Source organism: Struthio camelus, chromosome 7 (assembly GCF_040807025.1).
Source record: "Struthio camelus isolate bStrCam1 chromosome 7, bStrCam1.hap1, whole genome shotgun sequence".
NCBI lineage: Eukaryota > Metazoa > Chordata > Aves > Struthioniformes > Struthionidae > Struthio > Struthio camelus.
In genome coordinates this window covers 15272950-15291501 of record NC_090948.1, presented here as the reverse complement: position 1 = coordinate 15291501, position 18552 = coordinate 15272950, and the positions used below count along the sequence as shown (strand labels likewise).

Below are 18552 nucleotides of genomic sequence, written 5' to 3'. Positions count from 1 at the left end.
ATGGCTAGAAAGCCTCAAATTCATCACTGCTGTGCTACTGTTACTGCTCTGGATACAATCGCAAAGCTTAGTATCGTCTCCAGGTTTCATCCAAGGGGAATTTATGTTTGCTGCAGACTACGTTAGCTTGAAGGTAGAGCTGTCAAGTTAACATACGATTTGTTTGTTAACAGCAGCATATGGTGGTGTAAAAATCTGTTAGCTATTACCCTTGTGCATCAAAATGCTACTCTTCTAAGCGAGCTGAGTGTTCTCACTGTTCGGAGGAGCTGCTTATCTGGGAAATATACCTCAGCTCAATGCAAAAGAAATGCACTTGTTCAACAGAGTCATTTCCATCATCAGGCCTGTCTTCTCCCTGCAAATGACCTTTCCAGGTACTGGCAATGTAACTATTTAATGAGATCATTTGAACATAACGGACATTTAAAAGGAAATCACTGTGTTTCTATGACAGGGCGCTTACATGTGCTGCATGTTGCTGTCTTATATTTGGTCCTAAGAGGTAACAAGGTCAAATATAACTCTTGACCATAATGAGGGTTACTTCAGTGGGCCCAACTGGCTCAAACACTTGAAAATTTCAAACTTAGCCGAATAAAATACATAAACGTGCAATTTACACAGTAAGCTCTTTAAAAGACAGATTGCTTTTCCTGAGAGATATCTAGCACATCTGTGGGACTCACAGTACAGATTAATACACATTTTCTATCATAACTAGGTAATTACCATTTAATATATATACACTGTGGAATACAAAAGCTCAATCTAAGAGGAGAAAACAAATATACCAAAATACTGCAAAAATATTAAAACAGTAAGGACTTCGGAAGAAATGCGGTTGTCAAAGGACTCAGATCATAGTAACCATGACAGAGGGCTCGCTTTTCCCAGGCACCCAAGTGGCCTGTCAGCTAAAAAGCACCAGAATTCTAAGAGTTATTTTTTTCCCCCCAAAGGGCTAACACCATTAATGCAAAATGTAACAAGCCAACCTATAATATTCTTGAATGGATAACTAGAATAAATAAAGTTGTTATCAAAATCTTTGAGCATTATGATACCAGTGACAAACATCAACAACATCGTACAACACTTGATGCACATAACCTTTTCCGTCCCTTAGTAAAGGAAGAGTTGACTGAGCTGTAGATAGGAATAAGCAACCAAAAACTGCAGCTAACAAAGAAAGCAGTGACTGACAAGGCAATCCTGGGAGTGAGCTAGAGTTTGGGGGAGCAAAAGGCAGTTAGGTGATGAACAACATTGTGAGAGTGACACCAGATCACCATGTGAAAAAAGGAATTCCTTTGATGCACGACAGTAAAGGCACTTCCCAGGGAAAACAGCAATAAATACACCTGCACGTGCTCTTAGATGGCAAGGGAGGTGCAAACCTTCCCCTCATTTGAATCAGTCTCCAGTTACCAACTCTGCCCATGAAGCTGCTGCATTACTTCTCATTAATTTCCTAGGGAACGTGACCAGGTTACCAATTTATCCACAAAACATCACTCCCCAACAAAACATGTCTTCCAGAAATCTCCGCTCTTTCTGAACTCAGCCACCATGGTGGTCCTGCCGAGGAAGGCAAAATCTTAAGGAATATCTTGGTATCTCCTCTAGACAAACAGAAGTGGCTCACAAACAACCTCAGCAGAACTATCTCCAGGGAAACTATAGGGCTTTCTGTCAAATAACCTGTACGTCTTGTTAATGCTCCACCAGAGAATAGCTGTGCCACGTGGGATGTGCGCTCAGCTGCTCACAAAATACTCTCACTCAACATCTGCCCTGCTGCACTTCTCTCCTCATCTTTGATTCATCACTACAGATCTCCTTTTAACTCTTTGAGCCTAAGGAAACATGCTGAAAGGCCAGTAAGAGAAAGGCTGAAGAACAGATGCCAGTCTCAGCCTTCACCTTCGCAAGTCTCTGCTGAAGCGATACTGCCACATAGTTAATCTGAATTTTCCTTTTGCAGGGTAATTTTTCCCCTTTACCTCTCAACCTCTGGATTTTGCTTCCCTGATATCTCTTTGAATAAAATTAAACTACAAGTTCATTCATACCTCTGGTCTCTTCCCTGTTTTTCTACCACTCCACAATACCTGGAAAATAAGAACCTTCCCATTAACACATGAACCGAACAGACACACTGAAAACTGGACTCCCGGAGGCTGGAAAGGGACAATAAACTTTGTTCTGCAGTTTACTGTGATAGTTACTGTCCAAGACAAACTTTCTTTTAATTGGACACACAACTGGGAAGAGATTGAGAGCGCAGCAAGCCCATCTTGACAGGGCTCTACCCCACAGCACACACCGTATCAATCAGGACAAGCCACAACCTTCACTGACTTTCCTTGTAAGCTGTGCAAAAGCCTGTTTCAGGAACATGAGCTTCCAGGCAAAACCATCTACCTCCTTGAGATCAAATGTGAACAGGCTAATGCTGCTGCAAGTACCACAGCACAAACAGGGAAGATGCCCCTGTTATATGTATTACTAGATAATTTCTGCTAGATGAAAATATTTATCTCAATATTGTACTCAGGGTTGGTCTCTCTCTCTTATCTTGCTTAGCTCAGGCATCCATGGAGAAAAGGAGCAGAGAGGACAGATCAATACTTTTTTTCTGCAGCTCAGCTGGATGATGGAAAAAATAATCACTTTCCTGGAAAGCCCCCCTCCCAAATCCTAGCTGCTAAGACCGCAACTGGAGATAATTTGTAGGCCACGATGATGCCATGAATGTAGATGTTTGCCATGCAGCATTTCCTGTGCTCAGCTCGTTCACCCAGCTGAGAAGGACGCTGTCTCCAAGCACCCACGACAGTGTGACAGGTGAAATATGCACAGCCACAAAACCACAACTGATCCATTTTCCACGTGTCCTTGCATGTTCTCTCAGCCCAACACACATATGATGACAGTCAAATAGAAGCATGTGTTACCACTTATTCTGATTTCTTTTTGCTTTCTTATTAATTGATGGTCATGTCTGCCACCGTGCCAAGTCCCCAGCGCCAAAGGAACAAGTTATTTTAATAATCCGTGTTCCAAAACAGACAAATGCTTCAGTGGCTCAGGGCAATCAGTACACAGTGTTCATGGATTATGTAACCATGGATTGAAAGAGAACAACCAAAGCTTTAAAAAACAGAAGCCAGTTGACAGCATTTCAGCCTCCCCTTAACATCATCACTTGCCATAAAATTATACTATTCATACTATAGAAAGTTAAAAAGCAGTACCACAGGAGTGAACGTTGCAAGCCTTTAGGTCTGTGATGAGTGTGGGCTTCCCTTACACGGTACGTGTTAGGAGGGAAGCCGATCTGGAATGAGCAGGGGTTGTGCAGTAAGGTATGCAGTTCTCATGCATTTTTGTGGTTGTTTTTACCTTTGCTGCCAAGACACATACAGTAACAATTTTATAGCCTTCCTGAAAAGGAAAAAAAAAAAAAAAAAAAAAAAGACCTCTACAGAGGCTCCAGCTTATGCAAAATGCTGCTGCCAGGATTTTAACTCACATGAGGCAGATGCAGATTCAGAGTGTCACTCCAGTCTTGACGGAGTTACACTGGGCTCCCCTGTTAAAGAAAAAAATCAGACTGATTTTAAAACTGCAACAGCTCTGTGCAATGTGGGACCACATGTGTATCTGCTGGAGCTCTGTCCTCTCGTAAGCTCAGAAGCTGGCCTGGCACCTATTCCAAATATACTTACAGCTGATTTACAGAGGAGGCACAGTTGGTTATCGTGCGTCCTGCAGGCAAAATTCTGTCCTCATATCCACAAAGCAATCTTTGATCAGTTCCGTGATAATCAGGAGGAAGAAGAGGCTACAAGCACATTGCCGAAGTGACACAAACCCTTCAAGTTTTCATCAGACATGGCACAATTGATTCAAGAAAGATTCTCCTGCTCTGTTTGCGGTTTTGCTGTTATTGCCCATCGCTCAGTTGGTGACAGATTGCTCCTTTCAGGGCATTCGCTTTCCCTCACACCATGAAACACCTGCACGTGTCAGCACAGGAGACTCAAGAGACTGAGTCAGGAGCTACTCCGGGAACCCGAGAATAGAATTTTGCCCTACATCCAGGACGCGCTTCCCGCAGGAGCCTGAAACACAGCGTCAGCCTGATGTAGGCACATCAGAGCTAAATCATTTACTTTAATACTTGCACTTAACTTTAGGCTTTATGCACAAAACCACGGCAGGATAAACCAGTACCAATCCTGCACAGTAGCGGTACATCGTATTGTACTGCACTGGTCTGCAAGCACACAAGGGAAGAGGAAAAGATCGATTCTGCAACTTATAGGTATGCACAGAGCAATCGGATACAACTTTGAGATCAAATCTGCACTAAATACAAAGCTGAATGAGTTGGAATGATGTTGGAAAAAAGACCTACAGAAAAAGCGTGACGATAATCTGGGAGACTTCTCAGGAAATAACTGTTTACAGCCTGTTTTGTTGCAAAGTTAATGGTTGGGGAAGGCTGTAGTGTATTTTATCGCTCTGTGTTAAGCAGCGGGAAGGAGAAAGCCCTTCAAGGGCTGCACATTTCTTTCCTTGTTCCCCTTCCAAATATAAAAAGATTTCAAATGCCAGTAGGGAAGCTTCTCATTGAAGAGATAATGTGGTTTCTTCCACGGCTTGTCGACACTTCTTACAGGCTGGTTTTAGATCACAGGAGAAAAGCAGGAGCTAAAAGTTCAATAGCCATCTACTTTTACACTGCTTCAGCTGTGCCACTCCATGAAAAGTAGTCACTGTCTCAAGCTGCACACCTGGAAATCAGTTTTGTCCAGCCATTTTATTTCTAACCACCATGGATTTAGTGCTGGTAAAAGCACCGGATTGAGAACAGTGACAACGCAGTGATTTCCCACACCACTGCGACAGCTCTAAGGGAGCAGATCCTCCTTGCTGGCATCCGTGGTTTAGGAAGAGAAAGGTGAACTGGGGGGCTGCTGCAATAACAACAACGGAGGCCCACCGAGGGAGCGGCTCCTGCAGGGAAAGAGGCAGGACGAGGATTACTAAATGACGACCCGTCACCCTCTTTCTCCAGCTTGCTCTCCTGTGACACCCCAACATCTCCTGAAAGAACTGCTCATTTAACCCCTTCTGTCAGTCAGGCCCTCACCTTCCTTCCCTTCGGCTGCTCCACAGCTCCAGGGAAGGGAAGAGAGAGCAGCTGCCTCCTGCAGACGGGGCATGGTCCGCCTGCTCACACCACTCGGGCGCACACCAGCGGTTCCTTGCCCTCGCAGGTGCTGAGAACGCCGTCAGCACTGCAGCCTTCCCCAGCGCGTGAGAGGCTCTTGGGAACTGAAATGCTTCAGTCCACCCAATTTGTTTTGGCTGGCAGAAGAAACTGTGTCTTCTGACTTACAGGTGCTCAGAGAAGATCATATGTCTCAAACTAGAGGTGATGCTTCTCAGAAAGCTTACAAAAAGCTTAAGAAACACTCAATCTTCAGAAATTTTACCCGCTATCTGGGTTCTCCATAGATCACATGAAGACAGACAGGCAAAAAGTGGATGGATAATATAAGGGGTTTAGTCATTTCTCTGAAGCACAGGAAAGGCAGTGTTAAGTCCCGAAGAACTGACAGTGAAATAACTAGAAACAGGTTATTTCAGTTGCTGCTTAGTCTCCAACAATTCCGGCATGCAAATCAGGCAGCTAGAGACATATTATGGACAGGTGGGTACCTAATAGTCAGATTTATATACCCATCAGGCACAACATGCATAATTAAGCTTGCACAAATACATTTCTGAAATTACACACACCTCATTAAAGAGCAAGACTCAAAAGTGCTGATTTTAAATGCTGATCCATACTCTGAATTGCACCACAAATAAATAACATAAGTACATATTAGAAATACATTTATATCAATGTTGTGCTGATGAAAAATGCTTAGTTAAAGCCTTGAGGACCAAGATCCCCTTCTACAATCCTAACCCCTGTGACAGCGCAAATACCTACATATCCTGCCCCACTAATGTCTATCAAATGAGATCCTGGGCCAGTGTCCCAGAGGACGGTAAATCTATCCCCAGTTCTCCATTCTGTCAACATCTCTGCAAGCAGCCCCGACGTTTGGCACTTAGTGCCAACTACCGCCGTGGCGTCTGTGATACGGTCGCTTCTCCAGCGGCAACCAGACCTCTGATTGTTTCACGGAAGCACCAATTGTTCCATTCCCTGGCACTTCCAATCACTCTGACCTGCAACTCCAGATGAGGATCCAGAGGCAAACAGAGAGCAACCAGTCCCAGAGGCGTCTGGGACACCGGACTTCATTAAAAAATAAATCCCACCGCAGCAACAATACCAATTAAACAGCCTAATAAGCACTGGGCAGGCATTTCACATACTGCCATAGTTTGAAGAAAGCTTTTTCAAGGCAATTGCTCAGCCATGAGCCCAGAGGTCTGAGACTCCTCAGAGGTAACCAGATAATAACCAGATAACAGATTACCTTTATATATTATAGCCCCTCTCAATGAGCAATGCCAGTATTCATATATAATTAGATAAAACTAGGACTTATGCTCTAGGATGCTAATGACTTCAGCTTCTGTGTTATGAGGTCTTCTCTAAACAGGGCAGATGCTGTCAGGCACTGTCAGAGAAACGTAATGAAAGGGAAACCACAACATTTCAAGCTACACTCCTCTCTATGTTAAAATAATTCATTGCTCATATGGGAAGTAATCTGAAACGTTACATTTAATTTTCACTGCTTAGGTGTTACCATCCCTTTGGTTTTGACAGCAGAGCCACACTACTCTCCTTCATTTTTCTTTCCAGTCAGCTTTAATAGGAGCTTGGATTCACCTGCAGGGTGTGCAGCCTGTAAGGATGCAGCCATGCTTGCAGTGGAAACATGACACAGGAGATAAAGTCTCATGGAAAAGAATAAAAGTATCTGAAACCCCACAGAGGTACCTGTATGGAGGCGGCCTCCATACAAACACGCTCAGCAAATCACAGGGTTTGACAGTCCCAGGACTGGGGGGAAATGCAAACCTCCAGCTCTCCCTTCCTACGTGCTTCTCTTGCCAAAGATCTGTCAAGCCAGAGCCCACGGTGTTACCTCGACCCCTGCCCATGGCACCTCACAGCATCCTTGCTGTGCAGAGGGGAAACACAGACACCCAGAGGAACTGGCCAGCCACAGATCTCAGGCACAGAAGAGCGAAAAATGAGGTTCACATCAATCTACCTTTAGGCTCCCATGGAGGCTAGATTTTAAGAAGCACCAAGCATTCATGGGTCCTACAGAAGCTACATGATGTTCTAAACCTTTGGAAATCAGGATACTCCTTTTAAAGCCCTGGCTGCGTACGGCACTAGTTTCAATAATCTTTGCCCAGCCCAGCCTGTAAGCACGTGCCTACCTCTGCGTCTCACTGGGTTCAAGGAAAAGGAGTCACATATATTTGTGCCGTACTGACCTGGGGCCTCAGTGCCTAAGAACAAACTCCGGTCCTTATTCTGAGAAGTTGGATATAGGGCTTCAATTTACCAAGTAGTAAATGTGCCTGATTGTAACTACAAGCACAGCCCAAATGAAACCCATGGGACAACTCGTATGTTTAAAATTAGGAGTGTGGTGAATCACTGAATTGCTGATTGTTTATCAACTTTGCTGAACGGTGACCATAAAGGATTTGTCTACAGTCAAAACAAGTTGAAAAATAGCCAGAAATAGAGCCTAGTCTTCTTGACTCTTGCTCTTCGATTTTAACCACTGGACCATAAATAAAATGTATTGTGTTATGCAAAGCAGAGTTGTAATACGTCAGCCTATATTTAAATTGAGTTTTTATAACACTGAACAAACAAAATGGGTAACAACAGCATGTTTTGTCCCATTGAATTCACTCACTTTTTGATTCTGAAATGAGAAGAAATTGCTGTGGTACTGACCGTAGTTTTTCTTCTTTTATCCAATGAAACCTTTTCAAAGACAGAACTGTCTGTGCAGTAAGAGAAAGCTCAGCTTTAAACACACTTCAATGCTTAATTGCACCTTTCCTATTTCATTAGAAATCAGGTGTTTGTAGTGATCTGCAAACAGGACCTTGACCAAACCTTCAGGTGCGTCCCCGGACATTTTCAAATGCTGAACACACTAGCTGCTCTGCAGTGCATGAACAGCCAGATCTTGCACTAAGCCTCTTACAGCTACACATGTTTTCGACAGTAGCTTTGATAGCAGGAAGCAAGGTAAGAGTGAATAATTATCGGAGGGTTAAATCTTTTGGACCCTGTATATCTGAGCTTCAGGGGCTCCCCAGCACCTTTTTCTGCCAGTGCTTCATAGCGGCAAGGAGCAGGTTTCCTGGTGGTGACCAGCACATACCTATGCAGAAGACGACAGACTCTGCAGTGCTCAACTGCAGCAGGGCCCGCAAAGCGGCTACGCGCCCACTCTGCAGCCTAAGAGCAATGGAAAATTCCTTGCCTCTAACGCTCCTGCAAACATCCCCAAGTGCACAGCACAGCTTTCAGCTCTAAAGCCTCTAACCTGGAACCATATCAGCTCTAATTCTCCTACTCCGCATGCTAAAAGGATCTGTAAAGGGCAGGATTTGTTGTTGCTTCAAGGACTGACACAGCACTGGACATTCAGCTTGGCTCTGCATTGCTGGATGTCTACACTCTAGGCTGTTTTTAGCACAGCATTTCTACTTGTTTAACACTAAAAAAAGTGTTGTCAAGTATCATCAGCTTTGACTCTTCCCAAAGCAGGCTTATTAGTGCTCTCATTGGTAAATTCTAGATATTTTTAGCTGTCTGCTGCTGCACTTTGTTTGCCTTCAATGTAACAGCGATTTGGGCTGTTTGGATATGCCTCAGAGTCAGCGGCTGGCAAAACAGTGCTTAACATTGGAAAGATTTCTCCTACTAAATAAAAATGCATGGCTTGAGGTAACAACAACAGCAACGAGGTCAGATTTTGCACGCCGAAAGAAGTGATTCGGATGGACTCCGCATTTTAAGGAAACGTTGGTTTGTCCGTTTTAATAGTTGGCATAACGTGCCTTTGCCCTGCAACAGTATTTTAAAGAAGATGACTACATAGTCACCTGCTCTTCTATAAGCATTTTTTTATGATTTCATTGACACAAGAAATTTTTTTTTTGTGTGCTTAACAAGTGGCCTTCACAATTCACCTCTCAGAAATAGCCCAGTGGGAGTCATAATCCCATACTGGAAATATCCCTGTATTTCCATGGAAACAAACTACTGTGCCAAAATATGGGCTTAGTTCTTCAATAAAGAGTTTAGCACACAGGGAAGAAATAGTTGCACGGAACTTCACGTTCAAACAGAATTTGGTAGTATCTAGAGAGAATAAAGGAAATACCTTTAAGATATAGTTGCCATTTATAACCTTCACCTTAAGGCATTATTCAGGTATATTAGCATCCAAACAGACCCAGTTTGTTCTTTCTCTCCATATTGTTTCTATTTCTCAACATTGTTCACTTTCCCTTTGGATATGCGATCTTTAAAGCAGGAGGGAAAAAACTGTGTAGCAGTTAGCGCAGAAGGCATCAAGTCAGGAGTTCTCCGCTCTCCTCCTGGCTCAGCCAGATTCATTGCCTGCCCGTATGCTGTTCACTTACGGACACTGATCCTCAAAAGCAAGTTTCATTTGTTAAACAGCGTGCGCCTGGGCGTATGCGTAGCGCAAATGCCCATGCTGTTAATAAGCCACATACACAACTTGTTAGGTCGCGTGCTAAAAGAAGGCATTCACAGAGCAATAGCACACACGCGGTCTAAGAGTTAAAGCCTTCTGAATGCCCAGCTTTGGTTCCTCCTACAGAGCAATCTACCACCAACACAGGGGTATTTGTAACTTAAGAGCACTTGTACTGTGGTATTAAGATCACTAGATAAGGGGGTCTACTGGAGTGAAAAATACCATCATATTTCTATCAGTCTGGCAAATACAAGAACTGGCTGTTGGTATATTAACAGCCTGCTGACGTGTTATTCTCACTTTATCGAGAGCAAGAGAGCAGAGCATTGCAGCTTTTCAGACCTTCCTTAGACTCTGTGAAGACTTGTTCTTCCAACAGCTTCTGTCTAACGCTCCAGTTCTTCAAGAATCTGCGGACGGCAGATCAGCAGTTTGTCAGTCGGTGATTTACTGGGACAGAACGAGCAACACATGCTTTTTCCACTCCTCATTCTCAATGCCAGCACGTGAGAACCCACAGCTCCAGGCCTCGGCTTACTGCATTGCACAGCTTTAAATGGTCAAACTCCTCAGAGCAGCAGCATAAAGGCAACAGGGACAACAGCTATCGTAGCACTGCGCTAGTATTTGAAAAAACATCTCGCTCAAAACATACTAGGAACAGCTTAACCTCCCCGTCTGCCTTTAGTTTTAGAGCATCGGTGGCTACATAGGTCAGAAATCTGCAAAATCTGCACCTGTTAAACTTGAAACGTAAAAATGTGAACATGCAGACAGCAGATGTGCAACACACAAAGCTGCTCTGATTTTCTGCTAGGACATTTTGAAGGCTACCGTTGTCAAATCCATCAGTTCCTCTCTCGGTTCTTCCTATAGCCATACAATTTCTATATGACATAAAGAATTATGTTTTCCCGAGACATAAAAAAGAAATAGGACTGCTTAGCATCACCTCAAAGCAGCTTCAAAGTCTGTGGTCCTTACGTCATGATGAAATTAAAGACAAATCCTCAATCTAAGTTGGAGAGCCTTGTTAGAATATTCGCATCTGAACCCACTACCAATAAATACACAATAACTGTACTTAAAATAAAAGCACAATATTGCTTTGCAGTGGCTCACATTACAAGCACAGAAGCTTTTAAGTATTCAGTTCAATTTTCCTTGTATTAAACTCCCAGCTTTATATTTTGGTTTTTTCTATATATTCCAGAAGATTTTATGCAAGGTACAAATTCACTAGTCCCATTTCTTAGTTGTGGAAATTGAAGCATGGAGACTGATATATAACTTGACTAAAATAAAACTACCAGATCAATTGAAGAAACAGTTCTCAGTTCAGCTGCCACCGTTTCTCCAGATCACATGCAGCAACAAGCCAATTCTACCTTTTGTTTGAGCGGATTTTTCCACAGTCAACACGCCAAGAAAAATGTTTCAAAAATAAGATGCGGGTGTGTAAAATTTTCCTCTCTCCCAAACTGCATGGACAGCTTAGACACTAACACCTACTTGAGGAAGGGGCAAATCCCGTTTATGCATCTTGCTGGGAAAGGCAGCCGCGAACAATGACTTGCAATTCTGCAATAAAATCTTTGCACTGCACCAAATCTTAGCATTGTTCGCAGTGTTTTCAGGACACAGACTATATTCCAATTAGATTATGCTGTATTAATCATTTTTGCCCATAATAAAAATAGTAATTTTAAAATCCTATTTCCCCCTTTTTTATCAAAACCGTTTTCAGCAGCTAATGAGATGGTTTTATTTTTGCTTTCTGGATGACATGGAGACAGCAATGGTTTAAGTATAGGGACTGCCTCCCAAATGAAAGCATCCTGCCTACTGATATTATGTCTCATCTACCTCAGAGAGAGAAAAGATAAAACTTTCAACAAGACTGTAACTTTTGGAGAAGGAAAGTAGTCACTGAGGAATCTTTTTAAGAACAATTGAGTATGCAAGTCTTACTAATTCCCTCTCCATCTGCCAATGGCCTGGTGTGAAATTACAGCCAGTTTAAAAACCTCACTGCTTTAGCCCTGTTGCTGTCAAGCGACATATATCCATAACCTTGTTGTGCAACCCGTCCCATTTAAGACCTAGTGATGCCAAGGCCTTCTGCATTACTTGGACCCAGACCTAATAATTAATACTGCTCATTAGAAGTTTAGCTCAGCCTGAGAAGGAAGCAGCCAAATAAAATCCTGTCTGAAACTGATCTCTCTCAGCTGCATTTCCAAAGGGCCTCACCAACTCCTCGACTCGGGTAGGTGTCGCAGTAAGGACTCTCTACTGACGTACTTTTATCTGTGCCTTCGATCTGTGTGTGTAAACACAACGCAGAAAAGGCTGTGAATCTTTGAGATTACCAACATCATCTTCCTTAGTATGGGCAGTTTTGACAGTACCAGCAAAATAGGAGGGCAGGCCAGAATTATGACTGAGTGCTGGTCTTCTAGTCAGTCAGGATGAAAAAGCAAGGATGAATCATTCAGATAATAAAAGAAACTACAATTTATCAGACAAGAATGCACTACAAAAGGACCCTCAAATCTCTCTAATTAGAGAGAGATGCCAACAAATTTTCCAAAATCCTTAGCTCTGCGCCTGACACCGAACGGCAGCCCTTGACAGCTATTTGCAGATCCTGATGCTGGTGGGACGCTGCCTCCTTTCCAAGAAGAAAGGGAACCCTGCAGCTCAGACGCACAGGCCTCATTCCCCTGCTGAGGCAGAAAAGGTCGGGAGCAGAGAACTAGTGACTGCTGGGCCAACGACTGCATAACATCGCAGAAACTTGCCTTAACCTCTATACTAACAGCAAAGGCTGAAATAGCTGATGACGCTTGCTTGCGTCAAGCCCTCCAAGATTTTAAGCAGCAGCTATTTATCTACAGCTATGCATACAAGCCACAGTAAAACTCTGTGGTTCCTGCATCGTCATCTTTCCTGCCAATAATATCTACCTTAAAAGAAATATCCTTTTATATATGTATGATTCATCAATAGAAAGAAAACCAAACAGACTGAAAAGGGGACAGACAGCTTGATATCCAACACTGATCTCTTAGCTCCTACCGTTAGTTTATCTAGCACATAAACCTACGGAGACTTGGGAGTTTCCATTTATGTAGGAGCCCTCGTTCACCCCATGAGGATGCAACAGTAAGCCTTGATGGGAAAGAGAGGGATGTAAAACCTGCTAGAGTTATTTTAATTTGCTTTCATTCCATTTTGAGCTCCTAGCAGCCAATTTAATTCTAGCTGTAACCACAGTAGCTAAAAATTCAGAGGAAGAATAAGGACAACAAATACAGTTTCATGGGGCTCACTGAACGTAATTTCTCAGAAGCGAAGGCTAAAACCTTTATGCTCCTTTCTTTAAGAATAAAAAAGGCCTTATTTGCCCAACGAACAGTGTTTCTCAACTCTATGCGAGGAGAGACAAACAATGAGAGGACAGAAAAGTTATTAACAAGAATTCAAAGTTTAAGCCAACATTGACTTGACAGCAAACAAGCTGATGGCCATGAACTTTTATTTAGGTGGTCTTTTAATTTAATAAGGCTAAGAACTTCTGCTCTATAAAATACATGGCTGGAATCATATTTTTATGTACGATGTAACACGCTGATATGGTAACTGCTGTCAGCTGCCAGGCTGACATTCTCAGTCATGCAACCGTGCTCGTAGTAGAACACGATTGTAGTGGCTGCGACAATATACTTTCAAATGGAAATGCCACATCCCTACCTACCAAGATTAGCTTATTCTAGACAGACAACAGTGTTATGCTGAGTAGGTTTACGTCCTTAAACTCATAAAGTACAAAACCAAAACTGCCTCAGGTTTCTAATGTTCAAAATGAATCAACTGATTCTGGCTTCTCTGGTACTGAGTCACCTCCTAAGTAAGATTTTTTGGTGCTGCCAGCGGCCACTGATTTGGGAAGAAGAAAGAGTGGAGTGATGACGCTCTTTCTTTCACTGACACTGCTGCCTCCTCTTTGCAAGATGGATAACTCAGGGTGTTCCAAAATAATCGTTCTGCTCCTGAGCTGTCAAAGTGTCTGACTGTCAGCCATGGGATAAACATCATCAGTTTATTTGTGACGTGAAAGTTCATGACAGAGAGTGGGGAAAGGAGTCTGCGTTTTAGGCAAGGCTAATGGCTCTGACTGCCTTCATTTCATTTAATATGAGGATGGTGCCTAGGATATTTTTAAACAACTTTAAATTATATCAAAGTAACTTTGCAAAAGCTGAAAGTACAAATGCCGAAAACTAGATGACAAACTGATGATGCTAGATGTGCTTCTATTCTTCTTCCTTGGTCTACTTATTTCCCTACACAAATCCTGAAGAGCTTTCAGAAGGAATCCGCTCACCATACATCATCTGGTGTGCAGATGTCCTTTCCAGATGTTAAATTACAGCTAAACTAGCTTTTTACATTTTTTTTTTTTTAATCTAGACAGTAAGTAGGTCCATGTGAAGGAGTGTGTAAGGAATTACTTGCCCGGACAGAACACATGTCAGCATCTAATGAATGCACTATGACATTATTAATATAATACTTCATTTGCCCACTTCTCCATTATCATTTCCAATTGGTTAAATATAATCACATTTCAACATTGCCATCCTTAAAGTCCTTGCAGTAAAAAACTAATTTTATTTGTGTGCCACAGTTAAGATGATGAATTTCATTGAATATAGCAAATAATGGTCAAACAAAAAACATCTGCTCGGGGAAGAAAGGAGGACCCTAAAACCTAACAAGACAAACAGGTGATTGTATGCTAGTTTTCTAGCTGATTCAAAAAAGGAAAGTATTATTTTCCAGGCAGAATGTTTTTAATTTGAAAAAGGTTTTGCAACCTATTTGCATTCTCATATCTCCCTGAAAAATGATCTGTCAGTATTATCTCTGTTGCACCATTGCAGAAGTCACAGGACAGCAGCTTGCCCAAAGCTGGACCAGGTTTCCAGTCTCCTGTTCAGACTACGTCTCTTTTTTTTTGCTGCACCATACCCCGTCGTTCAACCCCCCGAATGTACTGACGTTGCCTATTTAACTGAATTATTGTGATCTTCTACCCTCAGTAGCTCCAGGTTTCCATGATCATGAGAATTTTTTTTAGGATGCTTGAAAATTTACATTTTTTCCTCTCATCAAACCAAGCATCATTTTGTGGATAACAACACGTTTGCTCTGTGTTTACAGGAGCAAGTAACACTTGAGTAAAATGAACAGTCGGAGGAGTGAGAATAGCGCTGAAAGTCTCCTTCTGTCAGGGCAAACGTTAGCAACATGCTTCATGTTCCACGCCAGCCCCACGGGGATCATCTGAGTCCCTGGAAATGCCGCCAGTTTGCAAAAGTCACGTAAGCTGTTTTTCTGTTACAGAAGTGAAACCCACATCTTTTTTTTTTTTTTTTTTTTTTTTTTTAAAGCATGCGTTCCTGAACAACTGTTTTGCACTCCTTAAAAGCATTGCCACAAGGCTGTCACAGCTGGGAAACACAAATACTTAAAACACGTGCCTGCAGTTAGACCGAGCACAGATTGACAGCGATACAGTTAATGATTTTAAAAGTGGCGGGAACTTTAAGCGGATATATAAATAAGGCGGTGAATAACCAAAGCATTTATATATAACTAATGCCTCATCAATAACTGCTTAAAAGAACAAAAGCAAGTGATGTAAATATAAACTGTAACTACCCTTCCGCAGCCTCCAAAACTGCTTGTTGAACCATGAGCACATGGAAATTTTTCTGACCTTTGCTTAACCACTGACCCCTGCTTCTTTGACCCCTCACGCTGTCCTTAGCCATGTTACTCACCTCCCCTTTCTTTTTAACCTCCCCTTTCTTTTTAAGTAGACACAGTAACGAAGATGATCATACCCGACACGCCACCTTATCCTATTATTAGGAGACCCTGATAGTTCACTTCACATTTCTCAGTTTTTATTCACAATTCTAAACTGAAATATCAAGAGTGATAGAAACTTTTTATCCATGGCCTTGGAAGTGGTAGTGCGAAAGAAGGCAGAAACGTACATGGCACCGTCAGCTACAGCCTGTACGTTCTGTGATAATATAACCCAGGGAAGTGGAAGTGGGCTTTTTATCTTTTCCTTCTTTAAAATACAGAACATCGTGTAAGTATGATTATACAGAGAACTGTAACTTTACCCTTCCTTCATAAAAAGTCTCAAAGACTTTGCCTGTCTAGTATTTGAAAGGTGGAGAAGTCGTGCAAAAAAATTTATGAAACTGAAAGGTCTTATGCAACCTTGTAAAGTCTATCTGCCATAAAGAACTGGCAAAGCTTTCTAAATTAACTTGTTCAGCTGACACAAGACACTCCCTCTGCCTTGCTTCTTCTCAGTAATGAGTCAGTGATGTGGTCAGCTGAGAACTGAGAACGAGAAAAATCTGTTCAAAAATAGTGGACCCTCCTAGAACGCAGGGGGTTTTACCTGCTGGGTAGATGTCTAGTCTACCATATGCACCAAAGATAAAAGGAAACCACCTTGTTTTTCAAAACCAAGCATGCATCAGGGGCAATTTCCAAGTACAGTGGAATCTACGGAAGCAATTATACCTACTAAGCTTTGGTCCCCTTGATACTCGTAATCATTTTAAATTGCCCTAGAGCACTGTGGTTTGTGGCCAAACACAGCTTCCAGATAACAAATATAAAAGAAACATCTAAAATGAAAGTGCAATGAACAGGTGGTATATTTGCGAACAGAGGAAGCACCTGCTAGCTGGAGTAGCCCAACCAATTACTGCTTTTCTCTCAACAAGAGGCAATATACTGAACTAAGCCAATGACAAAAAAAAAATCAAGAAGATACTCACCAGCAAGTGTATAATCCATATCAAAACCAAAGCACTTTATCTTTTCCATGGCTAAACTTCTGTTTACAAAGACCCTGTAAGGAGAAAAGAAATAAAGTCATGGGTTTGAGCATTTTCAAAATAATCATGTTTTTGAATAAACATGTTCTGCTCGCTGTCATGATGTGTGGCTATCTGAAGTCCAAATCAGATGGTACCTGAAAGATGCATATTTCGTTTTTTTCCATGAGTACTCCTGCAGCAAAGCCATGACTTTGCAGGGTTATTCTAATTATTGGTATGCTGTCTAAAGAAACACACGCATGCATGCACACAAACACATGGCTCTGCATGTGACCTGTAAAAATTCCTAAGAATAGAAGTACAAAATCTCCTGAAGCAGAATTCAGAGCTCAAGTGAGGGGAATCTGGAAGCAGAGGACGCGAAGCAATATAATTTTTTTGATTAAAACAAAGCATTAAAAAGAGGTAACGAGGAAAGGAAAAGAAAATGACATTTCCGTGAATAAACATTTCAAACATTTAATTTTCATTAACATTTAACTTTAACATTTTAATAAACAGCCTTTTAACCCCGTTTGCAATTATATCTGGAAATTCAAAGCATATCTAAAAAGACAGGTTACCAAATTTACATCAATATCATTAATAAACATTTTATATAGCTCTGGAAAACAGAGAGTGAGATAAATATGCAGCCAGAAGAAGAGGGTATTTCTGTTGTGAAAAATGTTATTTTTATTTTTAACTCCCCTGTAACTCCTCCACAAAAATGATATTTTTTATTCACTTTTAATATTAACGCTTATTGCAATGAGAATCTAAGCTGAATACTTCAGGCCTTTTCTGATAACAACGTTTTAATACCCTACATTCAATTTAGTTCAAGTTAACAACATGGTAAAGAAATAGGTCAGAGAATACAAGCTTTTCTTGCTTCCTGTCCCAACCATTAGAGCAACTAATCTGCTTATGTTTCCCCAGAACTTTAAACCATATAGCAGATCTGTAATTCAACAGGACTTTCAACGGACTCCGCCGTTTGTCTTATCTGAACTCCAAGAATGAGAGTTACAAAGCGGCAAAACCAAGAATTCAGCTGCGGGACAGAAGCTGAGCTTCACAACCACACCGGTCCCGGACAGAAATCTCAAGTATTGCTCAAGTTCTCATGCTGAGATGAAAAAATGCTGAGAAATGTGTGAGAAAAGCCAACAATCCCAGAGCCTTCACCTGTACTCTCACCTCGGCATGTGAAGATTCTGCATAAATATAACAACCTTATTGCCCGCAGCAGAATAATTATCCTCTTAGAAACTGAACTCAGCAAGACTTCCTCGTCGGAGGAGTGGCACAGGGAGAGGGATACAAGCAACGGAGACAGTAAGTGCAAAAACAAGCACTCATGTATTCTGAAAAGCTTGGAGAAAACTCTGAGATTCTCCTCCCAGCACACGTTCTGGGCAGGTGGCTTGGCAAAACGTGCCAGTTTAACTGCGTGTGCCAATCTGCCAAAGCTCAAATTTTAACAGCAAACTGCTAACATCAAACTATCACACTTCTATGCAAGTAGTCTTACCTCATCTCTCACCGATGTGCTTCTTGTATAGTTTGCAGCAGTCTGATTCATCTACTTGTCTGAATCATATTACACAATTCCTTAAAAGCTTTCCTAGTACAGATGCAATTTTGCTCGGATCTGATTTGACTTCAGAAGCACATTATGTCTGAACCGAGCCTTAGAGAACTGTATATCTTCTTGGACGGTGTTATAGAAAACACATCTGTGGCTAATTTAACTAGTCACTGGATATCGTTGTTGTTCCGCACAAATCCACTTGGAATACAGTTTCTCTGGCAATAGTATACTTTACCCCTAACCTTGCACACTCTCGCTGGGAGTCACAGTTTCCTGGCAAACT

The 18552-nt window shown here is 41.9% G+C and overlaps 1 protein-coding gene across 5 annotated transcripts in view; it reads right to left on the bottom strand.

The window, feature by feature from the left end:
* NT5C2 (5'-nucleotidase, cytosolic II) overlaps positions 1-18552 on the bottom strand; it is a 62271-nt gene that overhangs the window by 14926 nt on the left and 28793 nt on the right. For 3 of the 5 annotated variants that reach the window (XM_068949762.1, XM_068949761.1, XM_009665590.2), the window contains exon 3: positions 16631-16704. In XM_068949762.1, the coding sequence (XP_068805863.1) occupies positions 16631-16704 (74 nt within the window). Of the gene's footprint in view, positions 1-16630; positions 16705-17875; positions 18022-18209; positions 18531-18552 lie in introns of those variants that run through there. The other 2 variants (XM_009665593.2, XM_009665592.2) reach the window with 2 other exon arrangements.